The 23,455-nt window shown below is 41.9% G+C and overlaps 1 protein-coding gene across 3 annotated transcripts in view; it reads right to left on the reverse strand.

The window, feature by feature from the left end:
• Positions 1–23,455, reverse strand: part of adcy2b (adenylate cyclase 2b (brain)) — a 40,947-nt gene that overhangs the window by 8,417 nt on the left and 9,075 nt on the right. Inside the window, exons 3-17 of one of the 3 annotated variants that reach the window (XM_041053865.1) lie at positions 19,538–19,699; positions 18,417–18,566; positions 15,446–15,594; positions 13,759–13,870; positions 12,321–12,448; positions 10,898–11,056; positions 9,665–9,797; positions 6,004–6,180; positions 5,879–5,919; positions 5,711–5,791; positions 4,898–4,967; positions 4,492–4,589; positions 3,721–3,805; positions 1,233–1,370; positions 146–298 (exon numbers count right to left, since the gene is read on the reverse strand). In XM_041053865.1, the coding sequence (XP_040909799.1) occupies positions 146–298; positions 1,233–1,370; positions 3,721–3,805; positions 4,492–4,589; positions 4,898–4,967; positions 5,711–5,791; positions 5,879–5,919; positions 6,004–6,180; positions 9,665–9,797; positions 10,898–11,056; positions 12,321–12,448; positions 13,759–13,870; positions 15,446–15,594; positions 18,417–18,566; positions 19,538–19,699 (1,836 nt within the window). Of the gene's footprint in view, positions 1–145; positions 299–1,232; positions 1,374–3,720; positions 3,806–4,491; positions 4,590–4,897; positions 4,968–5,710; positions 5,792–5,878; positions 5,920–6,003; positions 6,181–9,664; positions 9,798–10,897; positions 11,057–12,320; positions 12,449–13,758; positions 13,871–15,445; positions 15,595–18,416; positions 18,567–19,537; positions 19,700–23,455 lie in introns of all 3 variants that reach the window. The other 2 variants (XM_041053864.1, XM_041053866.1) reach the window with 2 other exon arrangements.

Genomic DNA, 23,455 nt, shown 5'->3' on the forward strand with positions numbered 1-23,455 from the left:
TTTAAGCATGAATTTCAAAATCTGAAGTTTTAGATAAATGTCATGTCATTTAAGTGGTTCTCGGATACTGGTGTTCAGTGATTTGATATTTACATTTTCACCGTCTTCCTTGCCCGTGTTGTTGACCTCTCACTCTTGTACTTACCGGCAGGTAAAATTTGTTTTCTCCCGTGTTTTCTTCCTGGTAGTCCAACAGGCTGCCATTACTTTGATTCACAAGAGGAGTAGTTAACAGGACCTCAGGCGGAGTAGTTGTCAGGACGTCCTCCACAGATCCTCCAGGATCCTCCACAAAGAACTAACAAAAAAAACAGAAAAGATGGAGGACAATAGGTTTATCTTTTTGGCAATCTGCCTTTATTTGGTAGTTAATCTACAGAGAGACAGGAAACAAGGCAGAGAGAGAGAGAGAGAGAGAGAGAGAGAGAGAGAGAGAGAGAGAGAGAGAGAGAGAGAGGTATGACATGCAACGAGGGCCCTTGCCAGGAACTGAACCGTGGATGATGTGGTAATGTGGTATGTGCCTAAACTAGCACCACAGGACGCCCTGGACAGCAATAGGTTTCATTCATCACCAAAATGTCACAAATGCTGCTGCTGGACTATTGTAACAGAATAACTAACAAGCACCAAATGATTTTCTTAGCGGCGCCCATTAAGCTCCGTGATGATCATAAGACTATGATGTTTCATGCTAAATTGGTACAGCAATTACAAATGAACGAAACACACAACCTCAGAAAAGTATGACCATCACACTTTTAATGCCTTGTTATAAAGCAATATAATGCATTATTAAGGCTCGTAATTCTGTCAATGCATTATATAAACATAGTGTATATGGGCTTTGTGTTAAAATCATACAATAAGCTTAGACTTACCTCATGTTGTTAATGTGACATTTTACACACTTACTTCCATACATACTTTATAAAAAACATGTATGGGCAGTATCTACTAATAACAAACCACTGCTCTGTCTGCGACACTGACCAATAATCTGTAGCAGCTACATACTCTAAGTATGTAACTTAATAAAACTTACTGCAGTGTTATAAGGTGGTTGAATTGGGCTCCTCTCCACCTGCTGGCGTCAACTGTATACACAACCTGCTCAAATTAAATGAAGTAATGAATTCTATTTAATCATGACCTGCAGTGACCCAGACCGTTCCACATCAAGCTCCTCCTGACCGCACATGAACCACAACCACGGCATTTTAACTTCTCACCATATTGAAGACAGCCATCACCAGTATGAGAGCAGTGGTCGTCATGGTGAGGACCAATCGCAGCCAGGGATTATTAGTGACGATGATGCGGGAGGAGGTGGGGAACCAGGTAAGGGAGCAGAAGGACCCCTTCCTTCCCTGCTGAGGATGTGAAGAAACAGAGGGAAAGATTTAAAGATGATGAAAGAGGGAAAAGCAGTGGAGAGACCCAATGTGCGGTTCAGTCCATCTTACTGTATTTCAGTAAATCAGTAAAGGACCAAGACTCATCAGTGACATACATGCCGAACTCTGGAGGAGCCTCACTGACAATCAACCAGAAAAGTGACATTAAGCTGTGTTTAGTATCTAACTTTTTTATTTTTACGTTATCGAGTTTCAGCTTAAAACACCTTCTTTGTTTGTTAGCATGTTATCCTGGATATTGTGCCTTTTCCTGTTCCTATATAAAATTATTTTCAAGTGCAGTGTGACAGTTACCTCTTCTCTCTCATCATTTAGGACAGTATGTCCACTTTGATATGAGCTCGAGGAGGGACCTCACACTTGGAATGAATCTTTGGTTTTGTGACACTGACACTAACTCTAACCCCTCTCTATATGAAAAAAGGACATGAAATGCAAATATTTCCCTCTGATTCTCACTGAGCAGCAACAGATGAGTTTTACTTCTTTCTTGATAGACCTCAAGAAAGAAGTTTTTTTTTATTTTTTATTTTGTTGTCAGGTGGTACTCTCTCCTACCAACAACTAAGCTCATCTGACTTGAAAACACATTTTCCCAGAAAAGGGTTTGATCACAACAACTGTGTAATGCACTCTTTCACAGATGAACAGTGCGTCCTTTAACTATAATATGCGTCAGTAATGATGACTTGCATAAACCCAACCAGGCACAAGGAGCGAAAGCACACACACGTAAAATGACACAGCGTCTCATTAATCAGATCAGATGTATGCTCTTTTACCAGTGACCACAGCAGCTTCGAAAATACTGAGTGCTAAACTGATGGTTAGTACAAACCCCTCAAACATGATCTTTCTCTCTCTCTCTGTTCATATTGAGGCAGAGTATGCAGCTGATATCTGGGTCAGGACAGACCCAAGGTTACTGATAACCCCCAATTAATTAAAGGTGACCCACTTACGAGGTGATACCACCCTCTTGAGAGGGAAGGAGGAGGAAAATTGGTTCCTGAGGGTGAAATCGCTTATTGATTGTCATAAAACACTAGTGACAAGTAGCTGTAACATCCATCCCTCCACTTAAACAGCAACAGCGCCTGGATGGATGAACTATTGTCAGGACAATGAAAAGGCAGATCAGCCCATATTAACCTTACATGTAACGGCTGCAGCTTAGCCCCTCAGAAATCCACCCTCTATTTCTCAAATACAGAACAATTTATTTCATTGTTGTTTAAAGAGTTTTTTGGCTCCAAAGATGAAAGATTAAAAGTCAATGCTCACCTTGACTCCATGACTCTAAAATCTACAAATCAAGCCTGAAATCATGGTGTAGTTATGGAAATGGACCTAAATTTCAACAGCCACATAAAGACAATTTGAAAATCAGCCTACTACCACATTAAAAATGTAGAATTTAAGAATTTCTATATAAACCAAATACAGAAAAACTTGTTCATGTGTTTATTTTCAGCAGGCTAGATTACTGTATGTAGCAGGTCACAGGCAGACAGCTGCTGCCAGAGTCCTCACTAACACCAAGACAGTGGGGCACATTACGCCGGTCCTTAAATCACTGCACAGGCTTTCTGCGTGTCAAAGGACAGATTTTAAAATTCTGTTACTTGTCTGTAAAGGACTAAATGGTCTCAGCCTTAAATACATCTCTGATTTACTTGTACGTCACAAACCATCCAGACCTCTCAGGTCATCTGAGACAGGTTTACTCTGTGTTCCCAGAATCAAAACCAAACAAGGTGAAGCAGATTTTGGTTTCTATGCTCCTTTCCTGTAGAACAAGCTTCCTGTGTATGTGAGGTCTGCTAAAACTACCAGCTTGTTTAAATCAGGGCTTAAAACATTAATGTTTGCAGTAAATTAAATAAGTAACCTCTTCTTAATCTTCAGCTGTTTATTACTTGGCTTTTGCTTTTCTGATTTTTTTCTTTTACAGTAAATGCAAATGTCTTCTTAATGTCTTTTTAAGAAGAAATTTTAATGTATTTCTATGCATCACCCTGTGTCTGACTGGTGTTATATACACAAACTTGCCTTAACTACACAAGAGAAAAAGTTATACTTGCCACTATGGTGTCAAATCTATTGGACACATTTAATAACCTTCCTGGCAAATAAGTGCTATGTGTGTGAGCTTTGCACAGTTCTACTTTCTTAGTTTACTTTCCATATGTTTGTCTCAAACACAGATTTGGTGTGGATGTGCGCATGCAATAGTGTGTGTGTGTGTGCGTGTGTGTGAGCGTGCATGTGTGTATTCACCGATAAATCCATGCAAACCCACCAGAATGTGACCACCAAAGCAAAGGAGCAGGATCAAAGCCAGCAACAGGAATGCCAGACCGAAGGAGATCCCCAGCACAGCAGTTCTGCAACACACAGACAGACACACACACACACACACATACACACATTACTCTAATCTGTCTTGGCACCTCTCGGCCCTCCGCAGTGCCATTCAGGACAATAAATGTAATCAAGGTCCTAATGTATTCTACCTCAGACCTGCAATCCATTTACAGTGAGTTAGCATAACAGAGGATTGTACAGTAGCATGTGTGCCAAAATGAAGTTATGTTCACGTATCAGTTTTTCTGAGGAGGAACACGACGCATCTGATTTAAGGATCCCTGCCATAAAACAGATGATGTCACGTCTAATTGTGCAGAGCGATGCTGCGACAAAAGGAGCAAAGATAAAGAGAGTGAGAGAGAGGTGAATTAGAAAATCAATGGCCTCTCAGATGCTGAATTACACCTTTGGCTCCCAGAGGCAGTAAATTAGCATGACCGTGAATTTCTCTCCTCGCCATTAAAGACGCCACACTTTGCTTCACCTGATCTATAATCACTCGCAGACATGGTGCCCTTTCATCTCAATCTGCTTTTTAGCATTCTGCCTCTTGCTCCCTTGCCTCTTTCATTTCAGCGTGGTCTCGTTGATGAGACAGCTGGCGTCAAATGGCTTTTTCACATCAACCTGCTGCCACAGCTGGAGTTTGCTGATGCTACGGGGGAGTGTGCTGTGTAAATCCTGTGAAGGACTACAGACTTACTTGGGCAAGACGAGGACCTGCACAATGAATATACAGCAGAATATGAGGCAGGCGCAGGTGACATAGTACTTGAAGGCTGGTAATGTTGTGGATCTGTACTGTTGAGAGAAGATAAGGCAAAAAAATAAAATAAAAATTGGGTACAGCATTATAAGGCAGGAGCAGCAAAACAGGACAAGGCAAAGTCAACATTAACACTGAGCCAGCACAGTATAAAAATATTCCAGACTTCTATGAGTTTTACATAAAGTATGACATGCAAAAAAAAAATCTGTAAATGTTCCTGTGTTCTATATATGGTTGCACAGGCCCTTAATGACTTGTGTTTCACTGATACCTATACAATTCAATCGATTTGCTCCCCCAGTGAACAATGCTGGCTGGTGTTTTGTATGCATTCGCCTACCTCTTTCTCCAGAGCTTTATTGTGAAAGAACAATGAGATCCTCTGGATGTCCTCAGACTTCAGCCACTGTCTGGAGACACGAGTGGAAACAGACAGATTCAGACAGTACAGAGGGAACAGGCTCTGGGTTTTGTTACAGGGTATCTGACAACACCTCTGTAAATCTTCAGGGCTCTGCAATGGACCAATTACAATTACCCAAATAACCAAATACAAGTAAGAACTGAATATGAACATTAACATTAACATTTTTATTCTTTATTACTTACGATTACGGTTACGATTTTAAAATAGCTGTGATTTTATGAAAAGAAAACACTTGTTTTTTCAGTAAAAAAAACCCCAAAGAGCTTTTTCCTGTTCCATAAATAATAAAGTAGATGGTGAAATGCCCATTGTAACTGTTCTGGGGAGGAGTACACTGAAAATACTGGGCACCTCCTCTTTCACAATAAAATACCAAAGACAACACAGGAAATATGTAACTGTAGTTTAGGGACTGGTTTTGTTGCTAAGCAGTTGATGGAATCGCAATGTCTATAAAACAAGATGAAACAAACGGGTTTTGTTTCACATGCTCTTCTCTCTCTCTAAACACACACTCTGAACCACATTACCTTCTTTGACTGACTTACATTTTTATCAGATTAAGTAAGAGGGTTCTGGTAATACCTACACTAACATAATCAGTGAACCCCTGAAGGTGCTTCCTCAGAGTTTTAGATGCTGACTCGGTAGTTCTGGTGACAGAGAGTGAGCTGCGACTGAGAAAAGCGATACAGGAAAAGGATGTGCAGCAGAAACGACTCTTACTTCTGTGAGTTGATGCCGTCAATGGTGCGAATCATTCGTTCGTTGAGTTCCTCCTCGAACCTTCTCCTCTGAGATTTGGACCTGCAGGGGACACGTTTAACCGTGCACAAAGAATGAAAAATGTTCTCCAATGAAATCTCGTGATTGTTTTACGACTGTTAACCTCACCTTTCTCGTCTCTGGAAGTGGTACTGCCCCATCGGGACGTCCTGAAACAGGAGTCACACTTTCAATCTACTGATACTGTGCATGTGTGACTAAACTAAGAGCACTGCTGCATTGCGTACACTCACAGTGGTGTTGATCATGCCGTTGTCCGTGGTCATGCTGTCTCTGTGGTGGAGGTTGGCGAAGGGTTTCGCCGCTCCCCAAGACTCCAGGTATCGGGTCATCCTCACAGACGCCCTCATCTTCCCGCCATCCAGAGAGGGACGAGAACGCACACCCAGCAAAGGGCTGTGTCTCTCAGTCTGGGAAAACCAACAGGAAGAGACAAGCCAAGACAAGTCATCATTAACATGATGCAGTGATTCTGCTGTCAACAGTGAAACTGAGGTAACTTCATACCATGAAGTATAATACTGGCTGAGATTAAAGTGGGTGAACTGTGGTCCACTGAACACTGATATATGTATATGTAACTGATATAGAGCTAGTACTCGTACATAATACTATGTCCTGCAAAAGATTATATAGACAGATCAGAAGTAACAACAACTTGGATCCATTTCAAAACGTTAAAAAGACAGAGACAGACAGACCATGTGACCATTCCAACATGCACAAACCTTTATTTCAGACAAAGCTGACTCTTCAAAATGTGGGCAAAAAAACCAAAACAAAAACTAAACACAAAAACTGTAGCGCCCACTCTGATACATCAAATGCAACTGTGTGCGCTGGACTTTTCCACATCTACTGTGCTCACACTCAGTGGGTGTACGGTGAAAAGGGCTACATGCTTTGGGAACAGTGATCAAATGACAGCTCTTGACTTCTGTGACCTGCCTGTCAGTGCTTTGAGCTACTTAAAACACTTTTTAGTCAAGAATGATGAAGCTCTCCTTTTTATTTTGGCACGTATGCCAAGTGCTTCTCTCTGACAAACAGTGCTCCACTTTACTGCTGAAACAAATGTTGCCCCACGTAAAACCACAGAGCAGTGAAAGTGAAAGTTCTTCTGGATATTTCATGGCTTTTATGGGTGGAATCTGGAAAGGTGACACATCCTATACCTCTGGTGATTCACTTTAATTTCTTTTAGAGACAGGTTCTTACAGGACATGACACAAAAGCCTGTAACAATTAAACAGACACTGTCCAAAATGGCCGTGTTCATTTCCCGCGGGTGTAGCAAACAGCTCTGACAGTGACAATCAATGACAATGACAGTGGAGATGACACCTCCTGTGATCCATGCTCCAGATTTGGCCTTGATCCATTCAGGGCTTCTTGGAAATGTCACAGAGCCCCCACAGCCTTTTTCCACTATCTGATAGGATATTGGAAAACCATTTCCATTAAAGTAAACAAAGGTTACAAAGCAGCATGTAACATTTTTCTACAGATCTCCTATAAGAAGATAAAGTTTATGTTGTGAGAGAAGGAAAATTACCACACTGGAAATACCCAGAGGCTCCGGTTAGACCTAAAACTGCTGGTTTAGTTAGTTTGCCATGGGGCTGCATCTCTTCTCAAGTGCTGCTACTGTGCATTCAGAAATAGGATACTAAAAAAAAATCTGAAATAAAGTGAAATGAAAAATATATAAACCTGTACTGCGTGCACTACAACGTGCATTGTAACAAACAGAGCGCCGTTAAAAAGGCAGCTGACAAACCACAGCTAGTGGACTCTTCCAAAAAAAAAAAAAAAAGAAAAACATGTTGCCTGCTGATAAAATATGTTGAAATGTGTTCATGCTTGTTGGACAGAGGGAGATGTCAGTGCAGATAGCTGCCGCCTTCTTTTTCTGATGTGCTGGTGTTTATCTGAACAGCAGAGAACAAAACATGCTTGGTCATGTACATTAACAACTCTTATGAATGCTAGGGAAACATTTTCTTTCACTCCACTGAACATCTGATACTCCTGCGTTATAATATTTATATGTTGTCTTGCAAATTCTAAAACTCTGCAGAAACTGGAATATGCTGCTACCGAGGTGTGGCTCCGAACGCTGAGAACTTGGGGAGTGTTTGAAGTCATGTGGTGACTTAATGTGAAAGCTACAAATCCTTGGTCAAGCTCTTTGAAGAGGAATCAGAAGATGAAAAAAAAAGAAGCCTAAAAGGAGCCAAAGGAGCAGATTTGGAGGAATTAGTGCTGAAAAGACACCGTGGCTTTTTGTGTCACTGTCGGCTTTTCCAAAAGATGCACTGGAAAGCATAAAGGCCTTAACTCTTCAGAAAAGAGATGCCACTGTTGCACTGAGAATCCTCGAGTCTATGAAGAAAGCAGAAAGTGAACGCAGGATGCCCGAAGCAGGAAAAAGGAAGGTCTTACTGCAGATAATTTAAGGGGGTGGCTGTTTCTTAGCCAAGACATGGAGGGATTAGGAAGGCAGGACTGTTAATCACAGTTTTTTCATTTGCCTCTCCAAAAACACAGACTGGTTGCCAACAGCATATTCTATATAGAGATGCTCTCAGCAGAGAGTTCACAGAGGAGGCAGATCTCTTAAATGTCCTTAACCCGCCCTTTATGTCCGGGTTTGACAGGAGGAGCTGCACAATGTCTCGAGCAGAGAAAATGGACGTCACTTCAAACATAATCTTCTCTGAGTAGAGCCAATGACTGTACACTTGCCAAGATGTTGTTCATAACATACTGCCTTTGCTACACACTTATATTATGTTCCTCTACTTGACATTGCCAAAATTGCTAAGCTGCCCACTGTTGCTCTTGGCAGGATGAACAGGTGGTGTGGTATTTTTAGTGTGAACCTGAACCAGCACATCCAACTGTTGGTAAAGCAGTGGTGTTGTCCATGGTGCTGAAAGTCAACCAATTGCACTGCGGCTCATTACAGCCCCTATAAATGCCATGAATCAAGCACACACCCAGTGAGTAGTTACTTCTGCTGTAAAACTGACAATTACTGTATGTGAATACCGACACTGGATCATGAATAATGACATAAGCAGGATAAAGTAGTGTGAATATAGTATTTTTGCTGTTCTGTGAAAACCATGTGTCAACATCAGCTCTTCATGAACCAAGAAAAATAGCCTGGTTTTCTGCTCTGTGGCAACACATTTGTCAGCCCGATCCACTGGGTTTTTAGCTATGCTCTAGCATGGCTGTAGGAAGTGAGGTGGTGCTCTGTGGGTTGGTCTGCCTGCCACTTTGGTCCAAGGTTTTCCAAGGTTAAGGACAGTGGATGGACAGAATAAGATAATCACCACAGAGTTGAATAAACAAATAGAAATGCCATATTTCCATCACATCATTGATTGCATGCTCAGTGCTACCAGCTGTTTATCTCAGTGAACCAACCTAACATTTGCATAACAGTACTGGTTGGGGAAAAGCACATTAATTAGCATTTTCCTTTAATGACTTTTCTCAAAATTCAGTTAAAATTAGCATATGATGTACTAAAATTAGTACATCAAATGTACACTACTGTTACAAGGTCGTCCATCAAAAGACTGAAAACGTAAGGTTTTAAATCATCTTTTCTTTTAAAAACGGGAACGACATTTAGTCTCGAACATGACCAGAAAGCAAAATATACATAAAATCAGAAAAAGGCAGCTAGACTACATAAACATAAGTCTATTTTTCAAAGACACAACACTGTGCCTGCTAAAAACTAAGAAACCAATGAAATATTAAATAAGCCACAAAGTGACAATCCTCAGCTCTCACTAATGTTAGTGTGATCTCTCTAACAGCGCCTTCTGACTGTGTGCTTTAATGTATGGAACCATGTTCGTGATGGTTGCTGACCTTGGGGTTGATGACCAAGTACGTGACCACTCCATGTTCTTTCAGGTAGGAGTCTCGGCTCTGTCCGTCACCAGGCTCCACCTTGTATGAGCCCTTCAGATGCTCCAGCGTCACTGAAGAGATGTGGACTCTCCTGGAGATGAGACAGGAAGGGATAAGTGGACAGACAATGAGAGGTTAAGAGCTTGCGTCACTGTTCCATTAACAGCTCGATCAAACATATTATTTACTTCCCAGCCTCATGACTACACATTTACCTGCAATTCTCCCTGTTCAGGTTTGTTTGTTACCCCTGCAAACGGATGGATGGAGATGGGAATATTGGGGTTTTTTTTCAGCTGCCATATTTTTCAGATGCCTTTCAGCAGGCATAAGAGGAGACAAACCATTAGCAGCCCAGTGAGACAATGTGGTGGCACTGGAGAGTTTATTTTCAGTTCAGCACACACAAAACCAACAGCCAATTTTCCCCATGCCTGTTACAGGGCTAGAAGGCAGACCTAATGGCCACGTAACACATGCAGAGCTGATTGGTCAAATGAGGTGGGTATAATTGACTTAAATAGTCGGAACAGGTGGAATTAGAGCAAACATATCCCATGGTCCATGTCCACATCTATAAATGTGTGCACTTCCTGATGTAAAACAAGCCTTGGTTGTGCTTGGAACACGTCGATAGGCTACGCTGCTCCCTCAGGCGTATTATCATATTTTAAGAGGGTGCTTTACTGTCAGCACTGATTTTTAAAGACTGATACTGATGTTAATATTCTGATCATATTCTTTTATATTCAGTAACAGAAGAAGGACTCTTTAAATTCAAATGAATTGCTAGTCTCTAATATTTCAGGTTTAATGTTATTCTTTTAAGGATGAAATAACCTCCAACACTTCCAATACAGCCACCCTGAGATTCTGACTCTCCACTGAAACTCAAGATAATGATGCTTTGGTGCTGCTGACCACTGGGACTTGCTCACTTCAGGCCACATGGAGCTGCAGCTGAACAGATGGAAATTCACCGACTTGCTAAAGTGCAATTCAACATTAATCACTAAGAGAGCTAGCCGTGTTCGTCTATTCCCAAAGCACAGGTTCCTGTCTGGTTTACTAACTAAAACTGGGAACCTTGCAGGTACAGGTCTCTAGCTTGCCAACCACACGCTGATTACAAGAATTTGCAAAGCAGCACTGCAGCAGCAGCGAGATCAAGTAAAACGTGTTATATCTCACCCTGGCACACCTCCTGCCTCCATGTGATTGGCTAGTGTTACATCATGTGACCACACATCATACTGCCACTTCCGGAGGCCAATCACACCACAGAGGACGTTCCCCGAATGAACACCAACACGCATGTTGATATCGACCCCAGTGGCATCTCGGACCTTCCTGTGGAGAGAACAGAAGGAGGACTCTTCATCATTTGCAGTTTGTTTGGTCGCCTGTTCAACGAGATGTGTGCTCCTGTTTGTAAGTTAGATAAGAAGGAGCTTTAGCAGGAAAGCTAGTGTGGGTGGTTGTTCAAAGTCTGTAGCTCTTGAGAAATAATGATATTCTGATGGACTCATGCAAAGATAACATAAAATATACATTTCTCCCTTTCGGTATCAGAATTCTTTTCTCACAGGAGAACACGGGATGTGACTTACAGAGCAGATATGTCTGCTGTAGCAGAGAAAACATGCAATTTAATTTCAGTATGACTTTAAAGGAACAGTTCAGCATTCTGGGAAATATGCTTGTTCACTTTCTCTCAGAGAGTGAGATGAGAAAATCAGTATCAATCGTAAAGTAAGCATGGAGCATGGTTAGCCTAGCTTAGCATAAACACTGGAAACAGCTGGACCTGGTTCAGTCCAAAAACCTATCAACCAACATGATAAAGCACACTAATGAGAAAATTTGTATCTGTTTTGTATTTGTTTGTGTAAATTGATGATTTATTTTCATCATTTCTTCAAGTTTTGTAATGTAACTATTTCTTGGCGAATCGAGTGTATTTACCAACACGTTTTCCATTTGTGTTTCTGAAAAGCAGTAGGGGTATTTTTGTGATATTTTTGTGGGCTGCCATTTTTAGACCGTCTTTACCAGTGTTGCCAGAGTTTTGTGGCATATGTCAAAATGATTCAGTGTTTTCCTCCTCAATTTAATTCTAGTCAGGGTGGAAAATCCGCTACACCAGCACTGAAAAACAGACTCTGCCTCATCATGTCAGAGGTGTATGACATCTGAGGTGGATGGCATCTTTAATCTGATTGTGATCAAAGGTCAGTGCTGGCAAGCCAACATATTGGTCTATAAAATGTGTGTGTGTGTGTGTGTGTGTGTGTGTGCGTTTATGCATGTGTGAAAGACACAGAGAGCAGAGGGGAGGGAGCTGAAAGAGAATGTTTTTTCATTTGTTTGAAATTTTTATTTGTTCAGTTGGGAGGCTTATCATATTGCATTCACATTGTGTTTACTGTGGAATTCAAACAGAGCTGAAATCAAGTCTGGCATTCCTTCTGCTCAATCTGTCTGACAGGCGTGTGTTTGTTTGTGTTTGTGTTTGTGTGTGTGTTTGTCTGTGTGTGTGAGAGAGCGAGAGCGAGAGAGAGAGAGAGAGAGAGAGAGAGAGGGGAAAAATAGAGGGAGAGATCTGGTATTTTACTTGATGGCCTCACACATATCCAATCCCATCTTCACGCAGTTCCTGGCGTGGTGAGGCAGAGACTCAGGCAGACCAGACACACAGTAGTAACAATCTCCCAGGATCTTGATTCGCATACACTCGTTCTCCTTAGAGAAAGAAGGAGAGAAGACAGAAGTAATGAGGGGACAGAAGAAATGTGCACTTATCACCAAAGTCTCTGATCCATAGGCTGTCAATAATTATCAATATATTAAGTAATGTTTAACTATCGTGTTTGAAAAATGACATTTCTTGAGCTCTTTCTCACCTCCACAGAACCCTCACACACACATACACACACAGTCACATCCATCAAGCCCAAAATCATACACCCACAGACATAACACATTAGCTCTTATTCCACATGTGGGATGTGTAACAGCTCATCGTTGGCCCGGGTTTATGTAACGGCAGCTTCGTCAGGCGGAAGGACAGAGCTGCTGGACACAAAGCTGAGAGAGCCTGACTCAACTGCTTAGACCCGAATAACTGAGTACCCCTGGGACTGCGAGCTACACTCTGACCAGCCCACACTGCTACAACCTGCAGCTGTCAAAACGCACAACGCTCTGTGAAGGTACGGTACGGAGGCCGACTGTGGCCGCAGGACAGAGAAAGCATTTATTTCAAGGTCGCGCTTCATCTGATGGACAGCATAGCACAGACCCTGTTCTCTCTTCTTGGTTATTTTGGAATTAACTGATATGTGTTCAAAATTCAAATTAGGCGGTTAACTCTTAAACACCTCAGGTAGCATTAGCTGAAAGTACTATTTGAGATCTAAAACATATTCGTGAATGTTGTAAAATGTATTGTCCATTAAATCCAATGAATTCTTGATGAAAAGTATCAGTGTAATTTCAGACAGAAAGTCATTAGTGGTGGCTGAGCCTCATAAGACCTCAACCTTCTTAAAAAACCCTCTGACTGAAAATGAAGGGGGGGTTTAGTAAGGGTAGTTTAAAGGGCACATTCTCATCTCATTGAATTTTTCATTCAATTTAGAAGCTACACCTTGTGGTGGTGCAGTATTACACTGCATTATACAGGAAATGTGTTTCCAGTATTTTCTCTACCTCGTGCTCATACTGTACAGGGAGGGGTATAAACACCACACAGTACAGGATATTGCAATCCAATACAAGACCACAACAAAGTACAGCCTCATAAATTGCAACAGATTTGAATCAACAACTCTCTGGCATAGAGGGATTTTTACAGGGCTATAATGAAATTTGTTTTCCCTGAGAGAATGGCCAAACCTGGACTGAAAAAGAGATGAACAGCCTCTGACTGTGGTATATGTGTGATCCTTCTCTTCTTCTACTTTTTCATTTATTTCTGCTGCAAAACACACATGCTGTCCTTGTGTATATAAAGTGATATATATGTGTGTGTGAAATTGTCTTGAGCTTACCTTTGCGATCTGGTCAAACTTGCCGAAGAGCTCATTCAGCATATGCACAAGTTCACCTGGAGCGCAGTCACTGGCCAGCCTGGTGAAGCCCACGATGTCTGCATACAGAATGCTGCAGAAAACAAGAAGAAACAACAAACAGGACAATCAATATTACATTACCAAATAACACAACCACTGAACAACACAATTCGCTGCATACTTAGATTTTCACTGTCCTCTGTTAGGAGAGACATAAAGATGTTCACCCTTGGGGGCCATTTTATTAGTACAACAAAATGAGTATTTGCTGAACTTGATGTGATAGTTTTGAAGGAACTTGCATGCAGCGTTGTTCTCTGCACACACACAATACACATGGTTATGTGTCACGGGGGGTGGGTGGCAACCAGGATGGGCAACAGGTGAAACCAATTAGGGCGGGGCAGACAATCACAAATGGAGGGAAACAAGACAAAGACAGGAAGTAGAACAAGACAAGATACACAAGGGCCATGATTTCAAAATAAAACAGGAACTATGAACAAAACTAAACAAGAGTCCGAGAGTCCACAAAAGGGTTCCAAACAAAACAAGGGCTCAGAAAACAGCCCCCTTAGGGGCTAGTCATGACAGTTATGGTTGGCTTTCTATATCTAGTGTGAAGCAAAGTTGTTGTATCTGTATCATCACCTAATCTAATCTGGTTTTGTTTGTTTTTTTTTTTAGCACAATCAAAGCAACACTTTTTGTTGCTTATTTGCTGCTGAATACTAAAAAATAGTAACTGATTTATTAAATGTGACAAAAAGGAAGTTTCTATACAAATTTAGACAAACAGCATTTCATACATTATGTCTCCAACTAAAGCTGAATTTAGCCTGTTTCTCTCCAGGGACATCAATTATTACAGCTGGAGACATGATGGTGGATGCAGTAGCTGTTTGTTTGTCTCTCCAATAACGGTCTAGTGTAGGAGGATCCCAGTAGAACCACACTGCCACCTGTCCCTGAGCGTCAGTTCTTTGTTCGGGAAAGATTGCTCTCTTCACTGTGAGCTAGACCATGTGAGAATTTGTTATTATTGGAAGGATAATAGGCAGATCAACATGAGGACACACACACACACGCGCGCGCACGCACGCACACAGACATGCACACGCTCACCCAAACACACACCTGAGGCCCCACTTAAAAGGGACACAGTGATATTGTTTCTACTGTGAAGCTCCAGCATGATGGAAAACAGGTTTTTAGAGGACATTCTATGGAGAGGCTCTTGTGTTAAGCCTGGATTTGTGTACTCTCCTCTGTTTCTGTGAACCCCTACAATATAGAGGAGGATGTCATTGAGAACACAGGCTTCTCTTCATTTGCCAAAGTGACCTCAGAGTACAATGGAGGTGGATTAACTCTGAATTGAATTTGGCCATGGCAGTGAAAAGGAACAAGAACATGGGGTGTAGAGAAGATGACGAGAAAGGGAAGGAGAGGAGGAGAGGAGAGGAAATAAAAGGAGATGATAGGGGTTGAGAAGAGCAGCGAGGATGGCAGCAATACAAATGTGAGAGCAGGTGGAGGGGGCAGGGGGGTGAGCAGTGACGAGGGGGAGGACAGGACGGTATAGGAGCAATCAAGCGCAGAGATGAGAGCAGAAAATAATAACCTTTGTTATGTGGAGGCACCGATAAAGGAGAAGGAACCTTACCTGACGTTAGTGTGCCGCTGCACATAGAGGTTGTGGAAGTTGTTGGTGCTCTCGGTTCGACCAAAGTTGGGCCCCTGCAACCTCTGGATGATCTCGGCTTTCATCACTCTGGCTATATGAGCAGGCAGTAAGGATAACAGCAGACGCTCCTTGAGAAAAATAATAAACAATTTTGATGTGATGAGAACATATCATATATAATATATATTTGAATTTGCACAGTATGAATTTAAGTAAAATATATTTAAATTTATATTATGCAATAAATCCTCAGCTTCTATCACTTTTTCATTTAATGTACCTGGACGTGTTTCACTCTTATGTTTTGTTTTCATATTTCATAATGCAGTAACATTGACAGAAAAACATCGGTTGATTCATACAGAGACTTTACTGAACCTGCAGGATGTTTGGCTTTTGTTGTTCTCTTTAGCTTTTCAGCTTTTCAGAAAACGTGCTGGTACATTATGAATGAACCACGAGCATGGCGGTAAGCAAAAGTTATTATTATTTGGATCAATATTCTCCTGTGAATGCACATTTTAAATATTCTGCAGGATTTCCATACAGCCACCGAAAGACCCAAAGGTTCACCTGTAAAAATGTGTGATATGCAAGATCTTACTTGGAGCAAAATACAACCATTTATTTCTCTTGCGTTCTATTCTACTCTATTTTATAATGTGCTATTCTATTATGTACAGCTTATGGAGGTGGAGAACTACAGAACTGAGGAGCACGGGGGCATAGGTGTGCTAATTGGACAGCTGACACAGGTGCACTGAGTGTCCTGAGCTAATTTACCTTTTCGCACTTCGGCTGAACTCGTTCCCTCTGTCCTTTGTTCCTTTTGTTCCTGTGTACATGCTGAGTGAGTAGTTTATTGCATTTTATTTGATTTTCCAAGTCATGTTTACAACTTTTCTATTGAGTGATATTCTGTTCTGTACTGCTCTGTCCATTTTTACTGGGTTGTTCTATTGTATTCTAGTATTTTCTACTGTGTGTTGTTCTGGTCTGTACTGTTCCATTCTGCTCTGTTCTGTTCTATTTTTCTTCTACAATACTCTGCATAATAATAGCCATTGTCATCCACAGCTAATATTTAACCTCCTAAAAAGATTTCCCCCCTTAATGATGGTTCACTGGGGCTAATTTTGCAGCACTGAGCACAGGAAGCCAAAGTCAAGAACAGAAGAGCAATTGAGGCACAGAAAATATCTTGATTTTCGAATACGCGGCATGGCGGATAAAAGCAGGGGAGCAAGTTCTGCAAATGGGTTCCCTGCCCATGATTTTAACCTTGGATATTATATCATTACGACGAGATTAAGGTGAGATTCATTAGTTCATTAATTCCCAAAATGCCTTTTAACCGAAGGCAGAGGCAAGCTGCAAACCTTTCAGTCCGAGCTTGCAAATAAACATATAAACCAGTGAGATGAAAGTTAAACAGTTTGTGAATATATACTGCTGCACATATACACGTCCAGGAATGTACCGTACTCAATAAGTACAAGTCCTGTGGTTGAAGTGCACTAAGGTTAGTAGTAAACTGTGTCTCTTTACCATGTCTACTTCAGTGGATTTCTGTCTGAAGGCTGCGTTGTTGTGACTATACAAAGAGGCCCTTGCTGTTTGACCCTGAGATGCTGACATGACAGTTGCTGTTGATGTTTTAGAAAGCTGACATATTCTCTGCTGTCAAGTTCCACTATAGCAGCACTGGAAAGCTTAACCAGACATGACATTGTATAGTATAGTCAGTTATCTGGGGGAATATGAAAAGTAGAGAACCGGAGATGTGAGATCCACCACCCTTACCTGTTGTGTAACCATCTAAGTTGTGGGTTTTTTTTGCTTTAATTTAGCACCATGCATGAGATGGAGGGTTGTTTGAGGGTGATTGTGGTGTGCGTGTGCGTGTGTGAGTGCGTGGGCATGAGTGTGGGTGTGTGTGCATGTTAGAGAGAGTGAATAGCTGCCTGAGGGGGTGTGACTCATAAATGCAGCTCACAGCAGAGAGGGTCATTACATTGTTCACACACCACGGGCTCATTTCCTAAAACACAGCAGCAAATTAAGTAGAGAGAGGGGATTGGATTGGAGAGGGGTGGGGGGGGGGGTGGGGGGGCTATGCTAAAAATAGAAACCTACACCACCCGCACTTATTTACTTATTCAGCACTGAAGCAAAATGAACACTCTAAAGTGAGCATGCAGAGGGAGTATAATAGCCTGAAGAGATGTAGCTTTATTAATCATGTGTTTGATTAATGAACTTAAGTGATCTGTATTCAGCTACTGAATGAGATTTGGTGGTGTTTAGTTATGCATTGGCATCTGCTCGCATCCTCACACACTCTAAAACACACACACAAATCTAATGGGGTATTTGTAGTGTTCCTACAATAACATGCATTTTATAATTATGCATTAATGCTAAATTACATATTTCTCCTCTTGTAAGGAACAAACAAACAAAATTTTACAATTCCAAAGAAATGATTACAGCTAATCCATAGTGTGCAGACCACCAGTTATCATTCTGTAATTTTATGTGTCACTTCCCTGGTTGGAGAGAGCGGGTAATGTCAGGGCAAAGATGCTAATGTCAGGCAAATGTCACTGCATAATGCCTTTTTAGACATGATCGACTTACCAACTCCTCGCCCCTGACAAAACTTCCGTTCCAGTTTAATTCTCCGGCTGGGAGCTGAGAAATTCTGACTTCCCAGTTCAAATGGAGAGCAGCTTTAGGCACAGTGGTGCTTTAATCTAAATGCTAATGTATGAACATTTACATGTTTTTCACATGATTTTATCATGTTCATCACATTAATTTAGCATGTTAGCATGGATCGGAACATTTCAGTCCACAGTAAATGCATAAAACAGGACATGCATCCTCAGCACTCTAATGACTTGACTCACATATTATTTCAACCTCAGCCATGAATGTAAATATGTACCTGTTGGTGCTTCTCAAACTCCAGTTTGATGGGTGACTTGATGCAGTTGCAGGTGTCTTGGTAGGTCTGTTTGAGAGCCAGGTCCATCAGATGCTTGTGGTACGCCCCGGCCAGGTTACCACAGGTGAAGATGATCACATTGGCAAAGATCTGCCATATATAACACACGTGCACACACACGCAAAGAATAATACATTAGAATAATGTTAGGAGGTGAAACACATTCCAGATTTGCGTGTACATTAAATTTTCCCACTATCTACTTCCCTCCACTTAAGCCTATATTATTACCTCATAAAACCAGGCCAGAGTACACACTTCAACTGCGCTTTTCCACCACTATATCAACCTCAAGGTCCTTAAAATGTGGCCTTGCATATCAATAGGTTGTCCTTGGTGTGGTATTCAAGGGCAATGAGCGTCTTCGAGCATGTTTTATTGTTGGTGTGCTTTTCCACTGTGTATGTGTGAGAGAGAGAAGAGAAGAGAAGAGAAGAGAAGAGAGACTATCATGATTAGAGTGTTATCGGTGTTTACTTTGATAGCTGATTAGAAAGAGTCACTGTGTTTGTGTGTGTGTGCTCACACAGCCTCACACATGCGTGTTGTATCTAATCAGTTAATTTACTTTATGTGTTAACTTCCATGTTTCTGTATTTTTGTTGAAATATACAGAATTTTTAAGTCACTTTCAGTGTTGTGTTGTTTTTTGGTCTATCGACAGAAGCTCCTGTCACTGTGCTAAGGGTCCGTTCAGTTAGGGCCAGTGTTTTAAGAGCTGTTCCCTGAGTACATTAAAAGGAAGTTCATTTGACTCAGGAGGCTGAATGTGCTGTGTCACGATGATGCAGGATAGGTTCATTGTTTTATGACCCAGGCCTTATTAAAATGTTGTACCTCATCATTTTTAATTGTGCATAGAACAACCTTACCAATTTCATTTTGAGAAACTAACCCCTGTGCTGCAGTACGTAGTGCAGTGAAGCAATCATTAAGGGCTTCAGAAAACTAAAATGTTAAGCTGACACCAAAAGCAGGATGTAAAATGTCAACTGCAGATTTCAACAGGCTTTTTGACTTGTATGTTCGAAGTTCTGGCCTTAGACAATTATCTGTCTTACCTGCCAGACTAGAGGCTCCAGCTCTGGGAGGGTTTTGGCCAGACAGACGCTGAGGGTGACAGTGTGTGAGAAGCAGGTGATGGCGCTGGCGATAATGGCCCCTCTCATGGAGAAAGGCAGCATGGTGTAGACAACAAACACAATGAAGAGGAAGAAGGACACCTGGAGACAGAAAACAGGAAGATGTAAAGGAGCAGTCAGTAAAGAGAAACATTTCTCCAAAATAAAGCAGATTTGTTCAAAGCTCTTGGTTTTTGATGATTTTTTTTTCCATGGTCAATGACTACAATACTGTAAGCATAATGGACAGCAAATATAATCCCTGACATCACCTAATTTAACATCATAGGTCAGCCAAATTCTGGGCTGATGCTAATGGTCGTACGAATAGTGCAGTGATGCCAAAAATGACCAAAGCGGTGCCCAAACATAGACCGCATAAATGCCTGCAAATGAATCCCACCAGAGATTCATGTTCTGTATCTTCCCCCTGTCTGCTTTTTTGTCTAAATACAGAATACAGTGAGTTGAGAGTTGAGTTGGCTGCCCACTCTCTCTTACAAAAAGATCCAACGATAAACTGCTGATCCAATGATAAATTATTAAAGACGAGTGGGTGGCTCACTTTAGTTTTACAAAAAACAAAATCATGTGATTAACTGCCCAGAAGACCAAAATACAGCACATCAGAGTATCACAGAAATACTTAATACATTTTCTATATACAAAAAATGTTGAAAATGTTCCTTAGATATGTACAAATATAATATATAGCATTACTTTACTGTGGAAAATATTTAGATGGAGTTTCCTGCAGCTTTACTGTGATCAGTCCTTTCTCTTTCAAGGTTTCCATCAAAGCCTCTTATCTGCCTTGTACGTGCGTGCGTGCGCGTGTTCCTCTATGTCGTGTGTCCATATACATGTGTGTTTCCTCCCGTGTTGTTCACTGATACCTTAACCTCCTGCTTCATCCCTGTCCACTTCCCCTACTGTCAGTCCACAGCTTCCTGTTATGGTGGCTGCGGTGGCGACCGGCACGAACGGGTCACGGTTTCAACTGGGACACCAGATGAACTCTGACCTTCCTGCCTGTCTGTTTATTTCCTGTGTCTATCAGGTTCAGAGAGCTTGTCTGCAAACAGGAATCCTCCGAGAGTGACAGCTTGGAGTAACTACTTTTCCTTGAAAACAAACTGACAATTCTCAGTTCTGTCACTTAGACTTCAAGCTGTCTCACGTTACCAGATATACAAAATGTAAATAATGAGACATTTGAATGCATTTCATCCTTCTTTTCTCACTCTTTTGTTTTGTCTGAGTGTGAGCTGTGTTCATGACCTCAACACTATTAACATTATCTGCAGTGACAGGTTACTTGGTGATGCGTTGCACAGATATCATTACTTCTACCACCAACACGTAGTGTTCTGTCAAGCACAAACATGGCTCGAACATTGGATATAAGTGATTGTTTGGTTGACTGAGTTCCTTATAAAAAAAGACCTGAACACAGAAAACACAGGGAGAGGTGTTTGTGTAGGCTCAGACTTTTTGTTGCTAAGGGAACCAACGCAGGGAAGGATGCTGACGTCGGAGCAGATGTGGTGTTTCTTCGATCCTGTGTATTTTGCCATAACCTTCTGCTCCTAACCCTGAACTCCCACTCCTGAGAAAAGCAGAGGACGGAGGGCAGTTGGAGTGTTTGACATCCGGTCTGTTTTGGGTGGCTGTAGGAATTGAGAATGGCAGTCCAATTTCAGGTGCCTCACCTGCTTCTGCCTGTGACGCAGGCAGCCAGACACACTCCATCTCCACAGCACTCTGGCCTGAATCCTAATACACCCTCAAACACCTCGAGATGGGAGCTGGAGCCATCATCTCACTTTAGCTTCTTCGATTACTTTTTTTTCCCCCCTCTTTCTTTTGCTCAGAGGGCACCACAACCCTCCTGTGTTTCAGACAAAAGCAGCGCACACTCACTTTCCTCCTAACACAAACACGCACAGACACGCAGACAGGCATGGTTGAATACACGCATCAAAAATGTCTTGCTCTCAGCTCACTTTAGCTTTGATGAGCTCAAGCAGCACAGCAGCTTTTTTGGATGCAAGCACCCACATTTTTTTTTCTTTTTTGGCAAGAGTACGTTGCAACACACATGTACATGCACTCACACACAGGTCAGTGTGACTTCGTCTTGATTCTGGGGTCCCAGGTGTGGCAGCCATGTTCAATCTGCCTTCTGGAAAGAGCCGTGGCCTTCTCAGAAATCAAATAAAGCTGATACTAACAGGCTAATGCAGCTAGATGGTGGCAGACAAGGCTTGGACTGTATGTGGACGAGATATTTTTGTATGTGGGTGAGCCGGCAAGCGCGGCTGGGGTGGGATGGAGGGGTTAAAAGTGAATGACTGAGCAGAGCACCAGTTTCTCTCCGTCTCTCTCGTTCTCTGTCTCCCCCTCCGCTCTCTCTTTTTAGGCCTTCACTGTTATTAGCTCCATGTGCTCCTTCAGACATGCTGTTCCCTCAGTAATCACAATCAATCCAACACACTGAGAGCGGGCTGCAATTCCAACTGTTCTCTTTTCACCGGATTTCTTTCTTGCCTTTCAGTCTTTACATCTTTCTGTTTTTTCCTTGTTTTCATAAACTAAAAGTCACAGAGGGACAGAAAAACAGGAGACAGAAAAATAGGAGACAGACATAGATAGGTAGATAGGTAGATAGATAGATAGATAGATAGATAGATAGATAGATAGATAGACAGATAGATGTATAAGTGGGAGAGTCATGGGAGCAGAATAGAGTGATTAATAATGCAGAATGATTATGCTCTCACAGGTGGCTGATGATAAAAATATCTCCATCCCAGAGGAGGCAGGGAAGAAAAGAAGGGGAGGAAAGAGGGGGGAGAGGAAATTTGAGCATGGTGGGGCAGGGTGGAGGGGGGTCTTAACAGGAGAGGAGGAGGCAGGTGGAGAAGCTGGGGAGAGAAAAATGGGATTTGATAAATAGGGGGAGACAGGGCGCTAGCATGAGAAAATAGGATTCCTGAGACAGAGAGAGAAGGAGTCTGGCACTGAAAACTAATGTGTCTGTCTGCTGATCTGCTCACCTCCAGCTCTCATCAGGCCTCATTAACACTTGTCAGACGTGGAATTAATTCTACACACTCGCCTGCGAGCACACGCGCACACACACACACAAAATCAGGTATGCATGTACAAAGACACACCTAAACTGAGGGACGGATGTGTAAACACTGTCACATACAATACACACACATGTATGAAGTCACTGGCACACTCATGAATGCACATGCACGTGTCAAAAGACATTACTTATCAGGTTTTATTATTCTTAGTCATGTATTCATTTCTTGTTGGCTTCAAAGGGAGCTTCAGCTGAGAGAGTCTAATGAAAAGATGCTATTACTTCCATTCTGTGGGGTCCAGTGTTTCTGGAGTGAGACAAAAAGTCTCCCACTTTTATGAAAGTTTCTTTGCAGGTCCAGTAATTTGTATGTTGGTACGTGTTTCACTGTACCTTGTGGGTCATACTCTTTCTCTGACTTGACTTTTCACTAAGCCCCTCCCCCCTAAACACTTCAATCACAGCTTAGCAACCACAACTAGTCTCAACAGGACTGCCATGCCTTGGATATCTGTGCATGTTGAAGCGGAGTGCATGGGACTGTAGTACCATCAATAATTTAAAGTTTCTTTTTTCCTACCTTCTCCAAAACAAGAAACGTGAGAGCAAAAGTCTAAGGAATGGATTAAACAGTGCCTCTGTCTGCTGTAAAATAAGCAGCAAATATTCACCCAGCATTGCTTCAGAGTCATGCTGAGCCAGTGGCCTGTTTTACATTGCCAGAATAATAATAAATAACAGAATGGATGGGGGAATATGTC

This window comes from Toxotes jaculatrix, chromosome 13 (genome assembly GCF_017976425.1).
Source record: "Toxotes jaculatrix isolate fToxJac2 chromosome 13, fToxJac2.pri, whole genome shotgun sequence".
Classification (NCBI taxonomy): Eukaryota; Metazoa; Chordata; class Actinopteri; family Toxotidae; genus Toxotes; species Toxotes jaculatrix.